The 17,756-nt window shown below is 40.7% G+C and overlaps 2 protein-coding genes across 9 annotated transcripts in view; one reads left to right on the top strand and one right to left on the bottom strand.

Moving 5' to 3' along the window:
- The window catches only part of dnah7 (dynein, axonemal, heavy chain 7), a 106,583-nt gene extending 102,194 nt beyond the window's left edge, over nucleotides 1-4,389 (top strand). For all 3 annotated transcript variants that reach the window (XM_079663851.1, XM_079663852.1, XM_079663850.1), the window contains one exon: nucleotides 1,464-4,389. In XM_079663851.1, coding sequence (XP_079519977.1) covers nucleotides 1,464-1,670 — 207 coding nt within the window. In that variant the 3' untranslated portion in view covers nucleotides 1,671-4,389. The remainder of the gene's footprint in view (nucleotides 1-1,463) is intronic.
- Nucleotides 2,730-17,756, bottom strand: part of slc39a10 (solute carrier family 39 member 10) — a 38,729-nt gene continuing 23,702 nt past the window's right edge. For 5 of the 6 annotated variants that reach the window (XM_079663857.1, XM_079663856.1, XM_079663853.1 and 2 more), the window contains 7 exons: nucleotides 13,146-13,321; nucleotides 11,075-11,239; nucleotides 10,868-10,976; nucleotides 9,648-9,956; nucleotides 8,639-8,719; nucleotides 5,589-5,779; nucleotides 2,730-5,489 (listed from right to left, as the gene is read on the bottom strand). In XM_079663857.1, coding sequence (XP_079519983.1) covers nucleotides 5,337-5,489; nucleotides 5,589-5,779; nucleotides 8,639-8,719; nucleotides 9,648-9,956; nucleotides 10,868-10,976; nucleotides 11,075-11,239; nucleotides 13,146-13,321 — 1,184 coding nt within the window. In that variant the 3' untranslated portion in view covers nucleotides 2,730-5,336. The remainder of the gene's footprint in view (nucleotides 5,490-5,588; nucleotides 5,780-8,638; nucleotides 8,720-9,647; nucleotides 9,957-10,867; nucleotides 10,977-11,074; nucleotides 11,240-13,145; nucleotides 13,322-17,756) is intronic. The other variant, XM_079663855.1, reaches the window with a different exon arrangement.

Below are 17,756 nucleotides of genomic sequence, written 5' to 3'. Positions count from 1 at the left end.
TCTGGAAACTTCAGCTCCCTCCACAGATTTTCTATGGGATTAAGGTCCGGAGACTGGCTAGGCCCCTCCATCACCTAAATGTGCTTCTTCTTTAGTCACTCCTTTGTTGCCTTGGCCATATGTTCAGGTTTATTGTCCTGCTGGAAGACCCATCCATGACCCTTTTCAGTGTCCTGGCTGAGGCAAGGAGGCTATTGGCCAAGATGTTACAGTACATGGCCCCGTCCATCCTCTCCTCGATGCAGGGAAGTCGTCCTGTCCCCTTAGCAGAGAAACACCCCCAAAGCATAATGTTTCCACCTCCATGCTTGACGGTGAGGACGGTGTTCTGGGGGTTATAGTCAGCATTTCTCTTCCTCCAAACATGATGGTCGAGTTGATGCCAAAGATCAGGATTTTGGTCTCATCTGACCACATAATCTTCTCCCAAGCCTTCCCTGAATTATTCAGATGTTCATTGTCAAATTTCAGACGGTTCGTTCATGTTCTTCTTGAGGAAGGGGGCCTTGTGGCGCTGCAGGATTTGATCCATTATGGTGTCTAGTTTTATTGGTGACTGTGGTCCCAGCTGCCTTGAGATCATTAACAAGTTCCTCCTGTGTAGTTCTGGGCTGATCCCTCACCTTTCTCATGATCACCAATACCCCGCAGGGGGAGATGTTGTGTGGAGCCCCAGACCGAGGGCGATTGATGGTCACGTTGTGTTTCTTCTATTTCCGAATAATCGCACCAACAACAGTTGTCTCGTTCTCACCAAGCTGCTTTCTGATGGTCTTGTATTCATTCCCAGCCTTGTGCCTCTTGTCTTCTCTGATTTTTTTTTATATTCTTACTTTCACTTTTAAAATAAACCTACCACTAAAAGTATATATTGTTAATTTCTTTGTAAGTGGGCAAACTTACAAAATCTGCAAGGGATCAAATACTTATTTCCTCGACTGTATATAACACACTACAGCAAAGGGAAAACCCCAAAGAAAAATAATAGGGTCCCTTTAATTACTTTGTATACTGCTGCTAAATATTGTATCTCATAATTACACTATCAATATTTATTCAATATTTGATTTATATTTTGTATTGGCTCAATCTGTAAAGTAACTCAAGCTGTCAGATACATGTAGTGAAGGAAAAAAACGACAATATTGGCTTCTACAAAGTAGTAGAGTCAGAGAGTACATTTACAAGAATTAAACTTAATCACAATACTTTAGGACGTTTACTTCACTACATCATTATATAATCCTGATTGTTAAATGTGTTGTTCGTCAGCAGAGGCATAGAACATTTCATTTGCCAGTTTAATTACACCCCCAGTCAAAAGTTTTTAATGTAATCCAGACCCTAAAGGACAGTGACTTAGTGCTCAACTTGTGAATGGAAGTAGATGTGGCAGCCACATCTTACATTTTAAAGTCACCTCATTTGACCCCCGTCTCTCCTCGATCGTCTCTCTCCGTCAGATGTGGCTGAAGCCCCTCAAACGTCAGGACATCCCCCAGAGGATGTGCTACGTGTTGCCCGTCTACAAGACCAGCGAGCGGCGAGGCACCCTGTCCACCACCGGACACTCCACCAACTACGTCATCGCCATGACGCTCAACACCAACGTGGCGGCTGAACACTGGATCCGACGAGGCGTAGCGCTGCTCTGCCAGCTCAACTCCTAGGCTCAGTTTGTCTCACACACATGCACTGACAGCTCATCAAATAAGATTGAAAAGTGTCTATTTTACACAGCAAGTATAGTTTGTACTGTTCTCAAACAAAAGCAGTTAGTTCCTATCTTTATTGTCTTGTTCGAGAATGTATTAACAAAAAGGTAGTGTCAAAGTTAACCTTAAGATCGACTCCAATAAAAAATATTTTAAAAATATTTATGTACCATAATATTTCTCACCTTAACTATCCTGACTTATGAGTGCAAAGTTTGTCACTCGATTGCTGTTTTTAACATTCAGTACATTTCTACCAAAAAATTCACAGCCATTCCAATGTCATTCAATGTGTCCGGTTACAAGATAACAAGCTCACAAACAGCATGATCAAGACAAAGATGCCAACTTCACTTCCCGTTCTGAAACATCAGCTTGTCACCGATTTTGGTGCACGGAAGACTTTTCTTTTTATATAGGAAAACCATGTTAAACAAAACATCAATTACAACTGGGCCTTTTTGACATACTTTTAAATTGATCCTCACTGCAGAAAATCAGCTATTTTTAATTAATAACTTTACCAAATGCCTCCGTTCAAGATAACAAAAAAGAGTATGTGTTGTCTTCTAGCTAGCCAACAGTAACGTGCCAATTCTGTGGTACTTGCTATGAAACCCGTTTTTTGTTAAGAAACAACATTGTCCTTGATTTATGCCGTTTTTTTGTTGGGGATCACTACTGATTGGAGGCCTACCATCTACTTCCTGAGCCACAGCAACCAAGTGTTGCGATGGTTCAGTTGATTGTAGATAATCTTGATAAACTAGCATTTAGCATGTTAGCATATTTACATACAAAACAACAGTAATGCAGCCATTATAAAACAAATATTTCAACATGATGCTCTTCGTTTTAGACAACTTAGACAATATATGTATGCATAGTTTCCTGAGCATGCATGTTTATTAAAGAATGAGCCTGGCAGAAAAGATGCTGATAGATGTGTTAAGCTGTCGTGGTTTTGCAGCTACATAACAGCTGTCTCTGTAACATTATGCCAGAAGCGTTAGAGACCTTTTCAAGGTTTATTTTTCTTTCGTACAGTGGAGAATGCACAGACAAGGCGAACAGTAAGGATGTCACACTTTGCATTTTATATCCAGCTTACTGAACAGACATAGCCTACATACAACAAAGCAAAAGTGAGAACAAATCATGGACCTTCATTTTACAGACAATTCTTTGTTCGATGAGTACAGGAGAAACTTCTTTGGGGCATAGTGTGTTAAGTGTCATGGACCCTTATCACACCCTTGTCAGTACCATTTAATTACACAAGAAATTGAAGACCTCGTAGAGAAATAATGGAAATAAAAAGTACACTTAGTCTTTAAAAAAATACAAAAATGTTTATCGTAGGAAACTGAAAAAATTCAAATAATCTTATTTTAATGCAGAACATGGTGTAAGAGTAGTTGGAAATATTAAAATTACTGTAAACAGAAGTGTAGATAAATTAGATTATCTCAGGCCTATAACACTACGCCCCAAAGAGTTCCAAATGAACATCAGACACAGTTCATTTAAAAAGTAACAAAGGTTGTCAATAGTTTAACTTTGAAGTAGAAAATAATGAAAACAAATTTACACTCAACACAATGTCTGTACCGTTTCTCTCATGCTTCATGCATGGTTCAGTCGGATCGATAACACGGGTTCGATGTGACCAACAATGATTTACAGCCAGTTGACACATACGATGATGGATGTCACACAGTGACAGGATAAATGAAAACACACACAGAATCTGTGTGATCCAGCAACTGAAGCTAGGCGAGCTAGCTTAGCATGTTAGCTGTGGGACAGCCAATGGAATGTAGGGGGAGGGGTGTCAAGCACCAGCCACTGAAAAACCACACTCGGGTCAGGTTTGGCACAGTCATGAGTCATGAGTGACTATAACATACACCCTGGGGTACAAACGCGAGGAATGCTGATAACAAAAACATGTTATCTGTATCAATGGTTTGGGAAGCTGACACAAGGTAAATTTTTCCTCTTTTGATTGGTCTGTTGTAGATTGTCAGGAATTGATTCCTTGTACCTTCAAAACTATTATTTAGCAGCAACAAAAATGTGCTTTCTTGCTACGGATGTTATAAAGACTTCATGTGTTTACAGTACATAAAAACCATCTGCATTGGTGTGACATTTCAACCTACCTACTGTAAATAAAGGTCCACTGCCAGGTGGTCCGATTGAACGAAGCACCCTTTAGGAACTCATAGAGGCAACCTAAATAAATCTAGCTAACTACAACACCTTTAGGTGAAGAGAGGAAGAGCTAGCTTTTATTAGAATTTACATTTTGAAACTGCCAATTCTTATAAAGAAAGATAAAAAATGTAACGAGGATACATCTCTGACTATAGATTGTCAAACCCTTCAAAAAGTCAGATATTCTACTTTCTAACCAAAAGTCTTAAATGCTAGTTTGTAAAGGCATTGGCAGCTGTGTTAGCAAACACTATGAACTACAAACGTTTTAATGATCCCAAAAAAATCTAATTGACAATAAAACATAAATGGGAAAAAAAAGTTAGGAAAACTAACACTGAGCCATTCGGAAGATCTGCCGCGTAAAGTCGGGGGAACGCGTTTCGTTTTTGACACTGTAGCTTTTAGGCCTCAACACATTTTGACTATAAAGCAACATAAGCCAAAGGGTTAAGGGCTGCAAAAAATGATTATTTTCAATCTTATTTTCTAGGCTAATCGATTAATCGCTCGGTCAATAAAATGTCAGAAAACTATAAAAAATATCTATCCCAGCGTCTAAAAGTCAGAGTTAACGTCTTGTCTTATCAATCCAAAACAGAAAGATTGTGACTTAAGTATATGAAACTGAGAAACCTCTATATTAAAGAGGCAAACGGCATTTTCTGACATTTGTCCATTAAAAATGACTTGAAACGATCAACCGAATATCAAAAAGGCATGACTTAGTTTTAAACACCTAGTCGTCTAATTATTGCAACTCTAAAAAGTTTTCTTCCAGGTGTAGACGCAAGCTAACCTCCGTCACTGTCGCTGCTCCAGTGGCCAGGGCTTGAGAGATGTATGACACACAGCGTGATGACATCACAAGCTGATGATGGATGGCGGGTGGAACACGCACCGCAGATGTAGGAGGCATGGATGATGGGACACAGCACAGGGTGGATGAGAGACAACAAAGCACTAACAACAGGTGACGGTGCATAGGCGATGGGCTGCTGGGCCGTGACAGCTGCCTCTCTGCGGGTACGCGCTTTTCCCGCGCCACCAACAGCTCATTTTTAGATGGAGGTCACTGGTTTGGAGCGAAGGAGGCCTTCTCCGGTCGCTCTTCTTTCATTGGGCCTTTTTTTTTTTTTTTTTCCTCTCGGGGAGCAAACAGATTGGAGCCGACAGAGGAGAGGTAATGGAGGAGCAGAGTGTAAACATCACTGGCAGAGTCATGAGATATGCATAAGCTACCGCTGCATGTTTGGAATGGAGGCACTGGCCGTGAACGAGACCCACACTGCATGCAACACTGGGCCGTTACATCGCAAACAAAGCATGTTAAGGCCATGGAGAACAATATTGATACACCCAGCTCTCACTTCCCAGCTACCCTCCCCACTAGCTCTTAGACTAAAAGCCAAAATTGAAAACGATGCGGTCTTCGAAGATGGCGATGAGCAGCATGATGCCGAACCCGGTCAGCATGCCGAGGTTCTGCAGGACAAAGTGACCCAGCTGGCAGCGCTTGTGGTCCTCGCTGTCCCCGTGGAGCATTTCTGGCAGCTGTAGGGAGACAGAATCAGGATCAGAAAGGGACAATGCACAACAATAGGCAGATAGAAGAATGTAAATGAAAGTAAAGCAGGACTATTTTCAACTCACCATATCCACCAGCGCCACATACAGGAACATGCCCGCGGTGACGGCAAAGATCCAGCTGGTGACGTTGTGTGTGTACTGTCCCACGGCCGTGCCGATGATCATGCCCACATAGGCCATGAGGGCAGACAGCAGGTTGTAGAAGATGGCCTGCTTCACTGACATCCCCGCTTTCAGCAGTACCGCAAAGTCACCTGTCAGTCAGAAGACACACACTCAGTTAAACACCAGTAAAGCAAACCCCGCGCTTCCGTATCCCAACATGCAACAACTCAAAAATCTAAAGTTGTGAGAAGAGTCTTTCGTGGTTTGTGCGTATGAACCCCTCGGTGAATAACTTTTATTACATTACAGTACCTTTAGCTGACCTTTGATCAAAAGAAGCTTCGGTTAGAGAATTCAACCATGAAGAAACACATTTTAAAAAATATACAATCCTGGCATTACATTAGCAATAAATAAGTGATACTGAATTGAGTTCAAATAAGCCGAATCCTGCTAAGTACAGTAGAAATTAAAACATTTTGTATTGGCCATGGTGCAGTCGTAACAGGTGGATTTCAGTGTGCAGAAGAAGACGTGTCGACTTTCTGCTGTGCTGTTATCAACAGGGAGCTCGTTTTTGTGGAGGGGGACCTGGGTAACACTTGGCACTTGTCATGCCTCTTTACTCTCTACTACTGTCTTTTGTGATTATTTGAAGTCGCTTAGAGCAGTTCCCCCGTACATTTGCCTCCACTATCTATCTTCCTGCAGGTCTAAAACAAACCAGGGGCGGCTCTTTCCAAGACAAATGTCCTTAACTCCCGTCGTCTTAAAATTACACATACACGACGTAGCCTCTCTTCCCTCTTCAATCATGGCCGAATGCGGGACAAGGCCCAAGTCTCAGCGGAAACGCCCTGGATTTTTTTGAGAGGGAGATGAATACTGAGAAGGGGGTGGCCTACATTTCCAGTGCCGTGTAACAAGCGGCCTCTTTTCCTGGCTAATTACCTCAATGAATATATTACCACTCTGCTCGCATCCATCAATCAAACCCATAGAAAAAAGAGGGGGAGAAGTTAAAGAGAGGCCTCTTCTTGTTACTCCGTTTCCTGCCTCCCTGCTTCCAAATCTGTTTGACGGTCAGGCACGCCTGCTGCCACCTCGTCTACCGCAATTAACACACCCATCACTGCCAATTAGCCTCGCTCCGGGTGGTTAAAGAAGCTTCATAATCATCATCTTTGCCATCCAGCTGCCAGGCGGGGGACGGCTCTCGTGTTCAGGAGGAGCCGAGAAGTGCACTTGTCAAACCGCTGGGTTTGTCTGACGAGGGGCCCTACGGGGCGGAGGCAGAGTGCTGCTAAAGAGCGGGGAAGTGAATCAACAGGAAATGTGAAATAATACGAAAGGAGACTGATCTCGAAAATATTCACATGCCGCTTGAGACGGGACTTGAGCGGCACTCGACCATCTGGAAACTGCAGCACGGCGAGTCAAAATAGAGACAAATGTGTTGGAGCGGAATCAGAGCTCCTCTATCCTGAAGCAGACGACTGCAGATTTTCTGGCACTAAAAACAGCTAAATGCTTCACGTCACAGATTCAAGTCAGAAGCTACAGGAAAACATCTCTTTTTTATTCATGGATGGGTCAATTTGATGTGTATGCTATTTCACTTCTATTTCATGTCTTTTCTTTCTGAAGTGAAGGAAACATCCAAAATACACAAGAAGTTGTTTATTTGACTAACTTTGTCTTTTTATGAATGTAGATTTTCCCTAACTATCTGCATTAGATTACAAATGTAATACAACATAAAGTTATCTTAGCTGGGAAATATTTATAGTGACACTTAAGGTAATTTAAAAACCTGAAGTGGCTTGAGAACGTGACAAATGTTACAATACTTATCCTTAAAGGCATCCTGTTTCTTAGTTTATAAAAAAGATGTAAAAATCTGATATGCAGAGATGCATACTTTCTATAATCGGAAAGTTATTACCGAGGGGTTTGTTCTAATATTACTCATAGCCGGATTTATAAAGTATTTTATTCCTAGTGACATGCCAAAAATAGTTTTCATTTTAACGACTGTGAAAAACTTGTATTCCCCTTTGTTAAAACCTGACATTAAACAAGAAATTATCCAAGTTCACATTTCTGTTCTGAAATGCAAATTAGCACACATAATAAGATAATGCCTTATTTGCATACTTGAACATTTCATCCCAAAAATGTAAAATGCAAATGAAACTTGTCTCTGTGAAAGTAATCAGCGGGGGAATTGTTATGGTGATATGTATTTCTATTCTATTCACCTGTAGTGTCTCCTCTTAAAGCCGGCGATAGTTTAACTTGTTTCACCTGCATCAAAACACTTTTAACATGTTCCTCTTTTCTCCCCTGACCATCACAACAGTCTAACAGGACGCGGCTAGTAAGTAAACACGGGGGGGAGCAGGCAGACAAACACAGGATAGTTATCCTCCGCTTCACACTTTGCTGTAATTGACACTGCTCTATTCATCAGGCAAACAAACGAGGAGTGGACACTGCAACACCATGAGACGTATCATTAGTACTGATCGGCTGTGAAGGGCCCCCGGTGCCTGTCTGTTTCACAGCACTCTCAACACAATCAACAAAAAAGCTTTAAAAAAAGCACCACTCCGAAGCCTAAAGTTCAATGTTGCTGAGTCAAAGTGAATCGAATGGTTCCTCGGAGAGATCTGAATGCAGATGAAGGCCCGGCTGCTGTACAGTGTTTGAGCCTGACCGTATTGAGCCAGGCTCGTTGTTTCATCCTCACCGACAGACACTGATCGGGGGTGAAATTAACGCAAGAAGAGGGATGATATTTGAGTTTCCAGGACCGAAAGGCGTGACACTCCAGGTTAAAGTTTCAGGCAAAGTGAGAAAAGACACGTTTTGCATGATGCAGCAATTTCTACGCTGGGTTTCATTATGTGAGCTAACTTCTTTTGTTCTACTTGTTGGATAAGTGAAGGGTGCAGTGTCTAGCGTGTAATTATTTTGGACACTTTCTCTTGTTTCACGCTACTTACCGAGTTCATGAGGTAATTCGTGGCAGAAAACAGCCACTGATGTGCTGATGCCTCCCGTCAAGTTTGCACTGAATGCTGCGCCTGCACACACAAAAAGATCAGGGAATGTTAGACGGGGGGAAATCAGGTTTGAGTTTTTCTGCTGAAAGTTGAGAAGATGGATACTGCTCGCATGTCTGTTCACTAAATGTGAAGCTTCAGCCAAATAAGTACAGCACTGAACCCGCCATGAAAACAAAAGTGTTTTACACTTCAATTTTTTTACATATTTAACAAATGAAACATTCCTCAAGATATTTACATTTTCAAGCAATTTATTTTATAAATAGACACTCTTTTTGTTGTTGTCATGGTACGATAAGAAGGGTGCGACAGATTTGATCTCACAGTGAGTTAATTGGAGTGATTTCAATTCACGGGATAAACCTAAATATCGCATGAGTGACTTAAAAAAAGCTGTCTAGCTCTATGAAATGGTAAAAAAGATAATGAAAAAGGCTGATTTTAAAATATAGGAATCATCATGTAAGGGAGCCTTTTTCTATATATTTATTTTTTCCTTAATTTAAGCTGGGGGACTTTATGATTTATAATATCCTTATTTATTTATTTTTTTCCACATAAAACTAATTGCAGTCATACCTCTGATGCAATATAAGCAATTCCAGTTTCAAGCTTATTTTGATAAACATTGGGATAACATTGTGAATCGCAATTATTTCAGGCAAAATAATGGAGCCATAACATGTTCATATCGTTCCACATCTATACAGTAATTAGGGAGGCAGAATTGTTTTTAGCGAGTTAACAGAAGTTAAACCAGTACCTAGAGAATCAATTTACCATTTCTCATTGCTGAGGGGAGAACGGTATTTCATGATGCTGCTGTGATGTCAGAAATCATGAGGGGGAAACAGAATGTGACTGACAGCTTTAAGGGAATTCCAGTAAATACATTTAAACTTTGAAGTGGACCCTGCAGATGAAACACAGGGGCAGAAGTTCTCACCTATAGCCAGACCGTCACTGAAGTTATGCATGCCGTCGCCCATGATGACCATCCAGGCGATGCTGGCGATCCCGGCGTCCTTCATCTCCTGGTCCGAGTGGCAGTTCCCCCCGTGGGAGTGCCCGTGGCCGTGCGAGTGTCCGTGCTTCTTGGCCTTGCCTCCGTTCTCCTTGTTGGGGGGCGGGTGCTCCTCGCTGGATACCTTGGGTGCTAACGGGGTTTTGTTGGTGGGCGAGTCCGGCGTCTGGAGCTCTGAGAGCTGAGTGTCGTTGTGACCGTTGTCACAGGAGACGGCGGTGCCTTCAGGGTCTGGAGGGGAGAGGAGATGTTACAGTGATGGCCACACAGAAAAAGACTTGTGGGCCAGATTAATGAATCAGGTCGGGTACACTGTAAATAAGTGGTGTAATAGGTTAAAATATACATTAATATTAATGTTTGAGAAAAGAATGCTGACTGAGTCAATTTGATGTATCTGTGTCAAGTGGCTGTGCCTTTTAAAGCGACTAGCTGTAAGTGTTAGTCTATTAACTCAAATGGAAGAATTAAGCGTGAACGCAGATAATGACTGATTATATCTCCCTGTAGTCACCAAAGTAAATATTGGACCTATTTTCCCACATATCTTTGGAACATTTTGACACAAATGGCATTTTTCCGACAGAATAATTAGAAGGAATTAACTTTCTTGAGGTCTGATTTGTGTCTCAACACCTTTGTGAGATCTTGCAAAACGCTAACGTAAGTCAAACGGTGTCAAAATGTCAATCTAACATCACTTAGCATTACCAAAGGCTCAGCTAACTCATTTTTGTAATGCTAAACATGAGTTATCCCACGATAGCATAGTAAAATATAAGTACATTAGATTACACCTATTTAGGAAACAGGAAGCGTTTACCCTTTGATACATTGGCCCATCATCCACTTATAGAATATGTTGGATAGAAATGCACGGGTATGGGTACAAGTAAAAAAGGAACAAAATGTGGGCAAGCTGCAGGGAAGAACTACATTTTTTGGGATTAATCAGGAATGAAAATGTTTGAGCAGTGTCTTTAACATCGTAATCATTATATTTTATCAACAAAATCAGCAGACAGTTTTCATTTTCTTACCGTGAAAGCCTGGTGCTGGGGGGTGTGGCTTTTCATAACTCGACCTGTGCTGGCCTCTGTTAGTGGCCCAAAAACCAATCTTTCTGACCAAACACTTCTTACCTTCACTGAGAGGCTTCAGGTGCAGCCACTCTGCATCAGAGCGACGATTTAATTTGTGATCTGACAACTTCCTGCCGATGGTGCCCTCCTCATTAGCCTTCTTCGTGCCCTGCGAGCAGAGCCAAGTTTAGAATCTATCTGCAGAAATGCAACACTCTTACCATACTCAAAGACGGAAGCAGCTTGTGAGAATGAAGTGTCTCTCACCTTGTGGTCTTTGTAGTGCTGAAACATGCCGATGCAGTGTTCCACGATGAAGAGGAAGTAGATGCCGGCCAGCGCCGTGAGACCCTTCCATACTCCATCAAAGTCATTCAGATAATCTCTTTCGTCGGTCGACTTGGGCTCGCCGTGGTCGTGCTGCCCCTGAGACTGTGGACGTGAAGACTTGATCAGAACATAGATTTCACACATTTCTGATGTTGAGAGGAACAACTGAATGAGCAGTGTGGGTGAGGCAGCTCTTCTAAGTCAGTCTGGAATTACCATAAGCTAGAATTCTTCGAATTTAGGAGGAAAAATCTATTTTACCCCCTTCACGCCATACGACACAAAGGTTTATGACATGATTCAGAAGAAATACATGTAATGTTTGCACATTCAACTTAAAATAGGAATAATTCCGGTAAGTGTAAAGACAATGAAAGAGAAGTATAACTAAATATATAAACCTGCCATTTAAGAAACACAAACACTTTACTTTTAGCTTTCCTGCTGTTTGATTAACGTGCCTATTTCTTGCCTGATTAACATGCCTATCCCTTGCCTGATGAATATACATCCTTTATTTAACCAGATAAAAGTCTTTCGAGGAAGCAAATCTCTTCTTCAAGTGTGACCTGGCTATGAGGTTAATATAATCACATTAAAGTCATTAAATGTGTGTTAATAATATATCAAACAGCAAATCTGATATTTTAATTATGACATGCAGGAAGCTGTGGCGAGCCATGACATGTCATCTCAGCTGGCCTGTGATTGGCTGATTTAGTGCATGACAAGGCATTTTGTCAGCTTTGATTTATCACACTTTGCTAAAAAATAAGCTTTTATATACCAATTCCTTCTTTTGATTTTTTGATTTTAAGAATCCTTTTTAAAAAAATATATATATATTTTTGTTAAAAATAGAAATCCGGTTTTACCTTTTTAGTGTTTTCGGGAGTTTGATGGCCTTTTTTAATGCATGTATGGTTGTACATAAGTGTTTGGATGTCTTCTTAGTGTTAGTATGGGTATACATGGATTGGTGCATGTTTGTGTACAGATAACATGTATTTCATGTTGTAAAATCATGTACACCAGGGTTTCCACTAGGATTTTTTTCTCGCCGGCCAAATGTCCGGAAAGAATTAATGTTAACGGACAAATTTGAAGCTTACCGGTTCTGTTTCAATAATAAAAATAAGAATTGTGTAGCAGAGTTTCCGTTCGCAGGTAATTACCGGACTAGGACCGGATATGCTGATGTTTGAAACTCAGTTAATGGGAGTCATTTTTATATTGCTTCAGTTTATAATCGTAACAGATCGAAAAGTTCAGATACATTTTTCAATAAATGATTCCACAAACAACAAACAACATAATTATTACATTCAAAGAAACTACTTGTACTAGAGGAAGTACATTATTCAAAAGTTTACATTGACTTTGGATAATAACACGGGAGAAACAGATCCTCTCTTTTACCCTCTCCCTCCTGACAGCCCGTCAGTTTCTCATGCAGCTCACTAAACAGTGGGCGGAGCATCAGGGGATCATGCAGCTGATCCGATCTCTCTCTCGGGTCCGGTTACACTTCACTCGCGTTTATGTCCATATCGATCAGATCCAGCTCTACTGATTGGCCTTTATAGAGAGCACCGACCAAACCATTAAGAGTGAATATCGGCTAATCGATCGGAGCAATCCCTAATTATTACCGGACATTTTGAATTTACCGGTTTTTAATACATTTTACCAGCTGAAAACCGGTAATTATCGGCTAACAGAAACGCAGATGTACACGTGAATTTTAACCTTTTTTTTTTTTTTTAAAACAAATTTGTATTCATGTTGATAAGGCTTCTATTCATCTGTTTACTCTGAGCATAAATGATAATCAAGTAAACTTAAAATAGTTATTCTAAATGTATTTGAATCACCTGTCACTGTGGGTTTGCCCCTTAACGTGCTGAGAAGGTTAAAGCACCAATCTCATAAACTAAAAAGCTACTGCTGCTGCCCTACAAGTGATTTAACCCTTTGAACACAGGGTGTTCTGTCCGTCTGAACTCACGTGAGGCAGCAGGTGGAGCAGAGCGTCTCCACTCAGTGTTCCCACGGCCAGCGCCACCAGGAAGGTGAGCAGGAACTTGAAGCAGGACTGTTTGAGGATGGGAACAAGCACCACGCCCAGCAGAGACAGCAGGCTGATGATGGTGATGGAGACGAACCCCCACAGCCACACCCACACTGCGGAGAGACAGGGAGACGGATGTAAGACAGGTATATTCACTCTTCAGAGCATGAGTAACAAGCACGGCCACACCCTATGTTTTGCAAATGCATTTTATTGTGAAAGTCCATAAAAAGAACTCAGCCACAGCATCAGCCTCATTTAACTGCTGGCGTAAGATATCGTTCTACCCCTCCTGTTCCCGTGTGAAGGAAAGCATCCTCCAGAGAATCTCAATCCCTGTGTCCTTGTGATGACACATGATGCCTGAAGCCAGAAACGTAAAGTGACATTGCAGCAGAATTCCACTCTCCTCATTTGTTATATTCAAGGCCGCAAGAGAGAGAGAGAACAAATGGGAAAGGTACACTATCATTTAAACTGTCAGTCCGTCTGTCAGAGAGAGAAAACTTCTCGATTCCTTCGTCACAGAGGACAAAATGTTTAATGTCGTATGAAATTCAATGTCACGCCAAAGCCGATGGGTCCCTGACTGCAGACGTTCAGCTATAGGACGAGTATTGACTGGAACACAGGGAGCATATAATGCACATCTTACAGACCATTTCATTCAGTGAGGCCTTTCAGGACAGCAAACTGGAGCAATAGTCTGAAAGTTAGTCATTTACTAAGGTTAGATTGCTGTAATTGGCTTGACGGCAACAAATACGGCCTTGAGCACAATGTCTTGGTAGAAAACAAGCTGTGCATCAAAAGCAGAGGAAAAAAGGTGCACAGTATTCAAAATGTATTTAGAATTAGAATTCTTTGGTAATTGTTGTCCTTTTAAAGGTTAAATACACATATGAAAAACTTATTTCTTCAATTTCTCCCATTCAAAAAGGATTTTTTTTTTATTAAATATTCCCTAAAAAGGCAATAATACATGTGATGATGGTCACATGAGTGATTGTGTAGATCAAACCCCATATAAGCGTTTTTTTTCAAGGATTATATTCAAGCATTTACTTGCATTTTTGAAACTTTTAAGACTTTATTAGAATCGTGTGTCAGTGGAGAGGTCAAAACTGAGCAATGTATTATTTCAGGACTGTGGGCTGTTTAGTCTTAGCATAAGGCACTGACAGCTCTCTCAAGTTTTATTCTTTTGCATTTTCAGTACTGGGCAGGACCTCGGCACAAACATGTAAATACTGCACACATTTGTTTTGACAATATGCAAATAAATGCATAAAAATGTCATTTTAAAGTACTGTTAACATGCACAAAGCATTTCAATTAGATATCCAAGATGGGGTTGTATTTATGTAAATTATATTTGCATTAATGTCTGACATTTATTAAGGTTGGCCATATCTATTTGTATTTTAAAGCATTTTTGATCTTATACATAACTAATACATACAGGAAGTCTTGTGTTGTTCTGAGCACAGACAGTCACTATATGTATGGTATATGTAATAAAAAGACAACACCTTCCTTGATATATATTTGTAAGAATGAGTAAAATGTTGATCCAGAATCCGAGTTCCCAATAATATTTGAGGTTGGAGTGTCTCTTTAAAATTACCCATAGTCCTTATTGTTAGGAGGTAGAATGGTCACAGCATATTTTATGGTTATACCATTATTTTAATTGGTTCCCTTCTATATAGAGCAGTGTTGCGGATGAAGTGCAAAACTACCGGTCAAATTATTTCTGTGTATATAATTTAACATTATTTAAAAAAACGGTTGATATGATGGCTATATAGAGAACCGTCGACTTAAAATCAAGTGCTGTTTTTTTATTTTGTTCAGCAAAGAGAATCCTCTTTCTGTTGGCCCAATGAAGACTAGGATGAAAAATCCCTCGTCCAGTTGGCCTCTTGGGATAGATTTAGCTTGAAACAATGGTGAAAACGTTTTTCAGGTTGTGACTCTGCATTGATACATTTGAGCTTCCATAGCCGGAGCACTGTCCTAACAGCCATGGCATCTCATTGCTTGTGACATCGATGATATCGGGAATTATTTTCACTGAATGTTATGTCCGGAGGGATTGAAATTAGCTGGACTTTTCACGAGTACAATTTTCCCGGAAAAGCTGGACCACACCGGTTATCCCTGGATAGTATTTTGGGGAGAACCTTGTCATTAGTAAGTACAAACTGGACAAGCGAAGGTTATTTCCTCATCATATATGAAAATGTCTTTAATAACCCTCGCTTTCTCTTCGATACAGAAGTCAAATATGGCACGGTCGACTGCTTTCTTATTTGTCTCTTGGAGCGGAACACCTTGCAGCCCTGAGAGGTGTCTGAACATCAGGCAGCAGTACATCACTGCGGGTCCTTCACACTCACACAGCTCATCTACTTCTCCCTCTCATTAACTTTATGCGGTTGTGCTTTTGTGTGGAGCCGTGGAGGTGTGCTGGTGGGGAGAGTTGGACGATAAGGGAACAGAAGAGAGGCGAAGGAGACCCACCGGTCTGTGTCTTCTCTCCAATTACGCATCCCCTGTGAGCTGTGGCTCAGAAAAATGGCCCAGGGTGTCGCTTAGGCTCTCCTAATTGGCACAGCACACGAAAAAAAAAAAGAAGAAAAAAAGAGGGGAGTGGGGACCTGAGAGAAGCCGACTGCAACATTTCCCCATCTCCCCCATGGATGGCGGCGGGAGGTAAAGGAGAGATGGTCCACGACGCGTGGCGAAGCCTGTGGTCGACTCGGTGCACAATAGCAGACAATCTAGTGGCGGTGGTTTTCCACTAATGAGGAGCCGTGCTTGCCCTTTTGACTCGTTCCCGCTGCGTTCCTCCTCGTCATTACCATCTTTATGACTGTTTCCAGTGCGCGTGATGGGGAAGTGTGTGTAATTATTAAAGATTTAAAAAGGGTGAAGTGTTTGGGAATTCCTCCAATCCCATGGTTGAACTTTTCAGACCTGAAGTGTTCACAGAAACTTTAGCAGCTCAAATAGTTTTGGTCATAAAAGTGGGACTTTGGACCTCTCATTAAAAAAAAAAATCGTGGTTGTGCAGAACATCTCGTGACCCCCTAGACCTGCCGTGTTGTTTACAGTCACAGCTCCCAAACTATTTTGCATAATGTAAGTGAAAACTAAAATCCAATTATAATAAAGAACATAGGAACAAAAAGGTGGAAATGCAGTGTGGACAGATTGATTATCATATAATGCATTTTCATTCCAGGTGGCTGGATATATTCCTACAAATGTAATACACATTTAAATAATTTGTTTAAGCAGCTATGGGTTAATTTTTATTTTTGCATACATCTTGATTCCTTGTTTGATTTGTGCCAGTTTGTATGGCTATATGACCTTTATTTCACAGCCTGTAACTCATTAACTTTAAAACGCTTTGATTTTATCATTTGAATTCTCATAAAGTGGGAAACACTCCCAGAGAGAGCGGGGCTTCAAAGCGACCTACATCTTTAACAGCTGATCTTTCAACCTCTTCCTCTGTTTTCAGAATTGTATTAATCGAGGGATTTGGAAACTAAAAACAAATAATCAACGCAAGGAAGATTCCTTTTTTAAACAGAAGTGAGATGGTTCCTCAAATACGTTTTTTTGGTGGTTTAATACACATATTAAGGCCACTAATGTGCTGTCATGACAACTATTCTTACTAAATAACAAGGGCACACAAAGCACCCTTAACAGATTGCTGCAGTTAGGCAAGTTTTTATTACATAATGTACTCTATCAACAGCTGCATGTGATATGCCAAAATGTGGCCGCCTATTCATTCAAATATTAACTTTCTCCCTGGGGAATATGGCCCGAGACACACATGGCAGGCTGGTTTTTTTTCCAACTGCTCTCTTTTTTGGCTCTTTATTTTGTACGATAATATTGTGCTGTGTTAATGCATGTGGCATACATTTGGGAAAAGGTATTCGTTTTTTTCTTTTATATTTTGCGAGTTGAACCTATGCTCTTATAATTAGTCTTTGATAAACTGCTTATACAAAGTACAGAAACCTAAAATGTCCGTTATGAAACCACATCTTTGGATCCGAGAGCATAAACTAATGCATTCTGTTATATCAGCCTTTCAATTTAGAGCATTTGAGTCTTTTTACCCATGTTCGGCGCAAATACATGTTTTTCAAGGTTTCCAGCCCACGTTTCAACTCTGGTACTGAAAAAACACGGTCGCATTTAAAGGGTTAAATCCTAAAGATCATTGGATATTTGGTAGTAAAGTTTATTAAAGTTCCCTTAGCGTTCAGGTAACCAAAAATAATTACACTTTTGAGTATTTTTCATGAAAAAAACCACAACAGTGGCGTTAAATAAACAAACTGGCAATTAATAGGTTTAAATAAAAAAACATATATTATTTTAGCCTATTGTTTAAACTTAAAGGTCCCATGTCATGCTTTTCCGGTTATTACCCGTCCCCTTGTGTGTTATGAAGGTTTTTATGCATGTAAACGGTCTGCAGAGTCAAAAACCGTCAGAGTACACCCTGTAGGG

The sequence above is a fragment of the Notothenia rossii genome (assembly GCF_949606895.1).
Source record: "Notothenia rossii genome assembly, chromosome: 2".
Taxonomy (NCBI): Eukaryota; Metazoa; Chordata; class Actinopteri; order Perciformes; family Nototheniidae; genus Notothenia; species Notothenia rossii.
The sequence above is the reverse complement of the archived record's forward strand: the minus strand, read 5'-3'. Positions and strand labels throughout refer to the sequence as shown.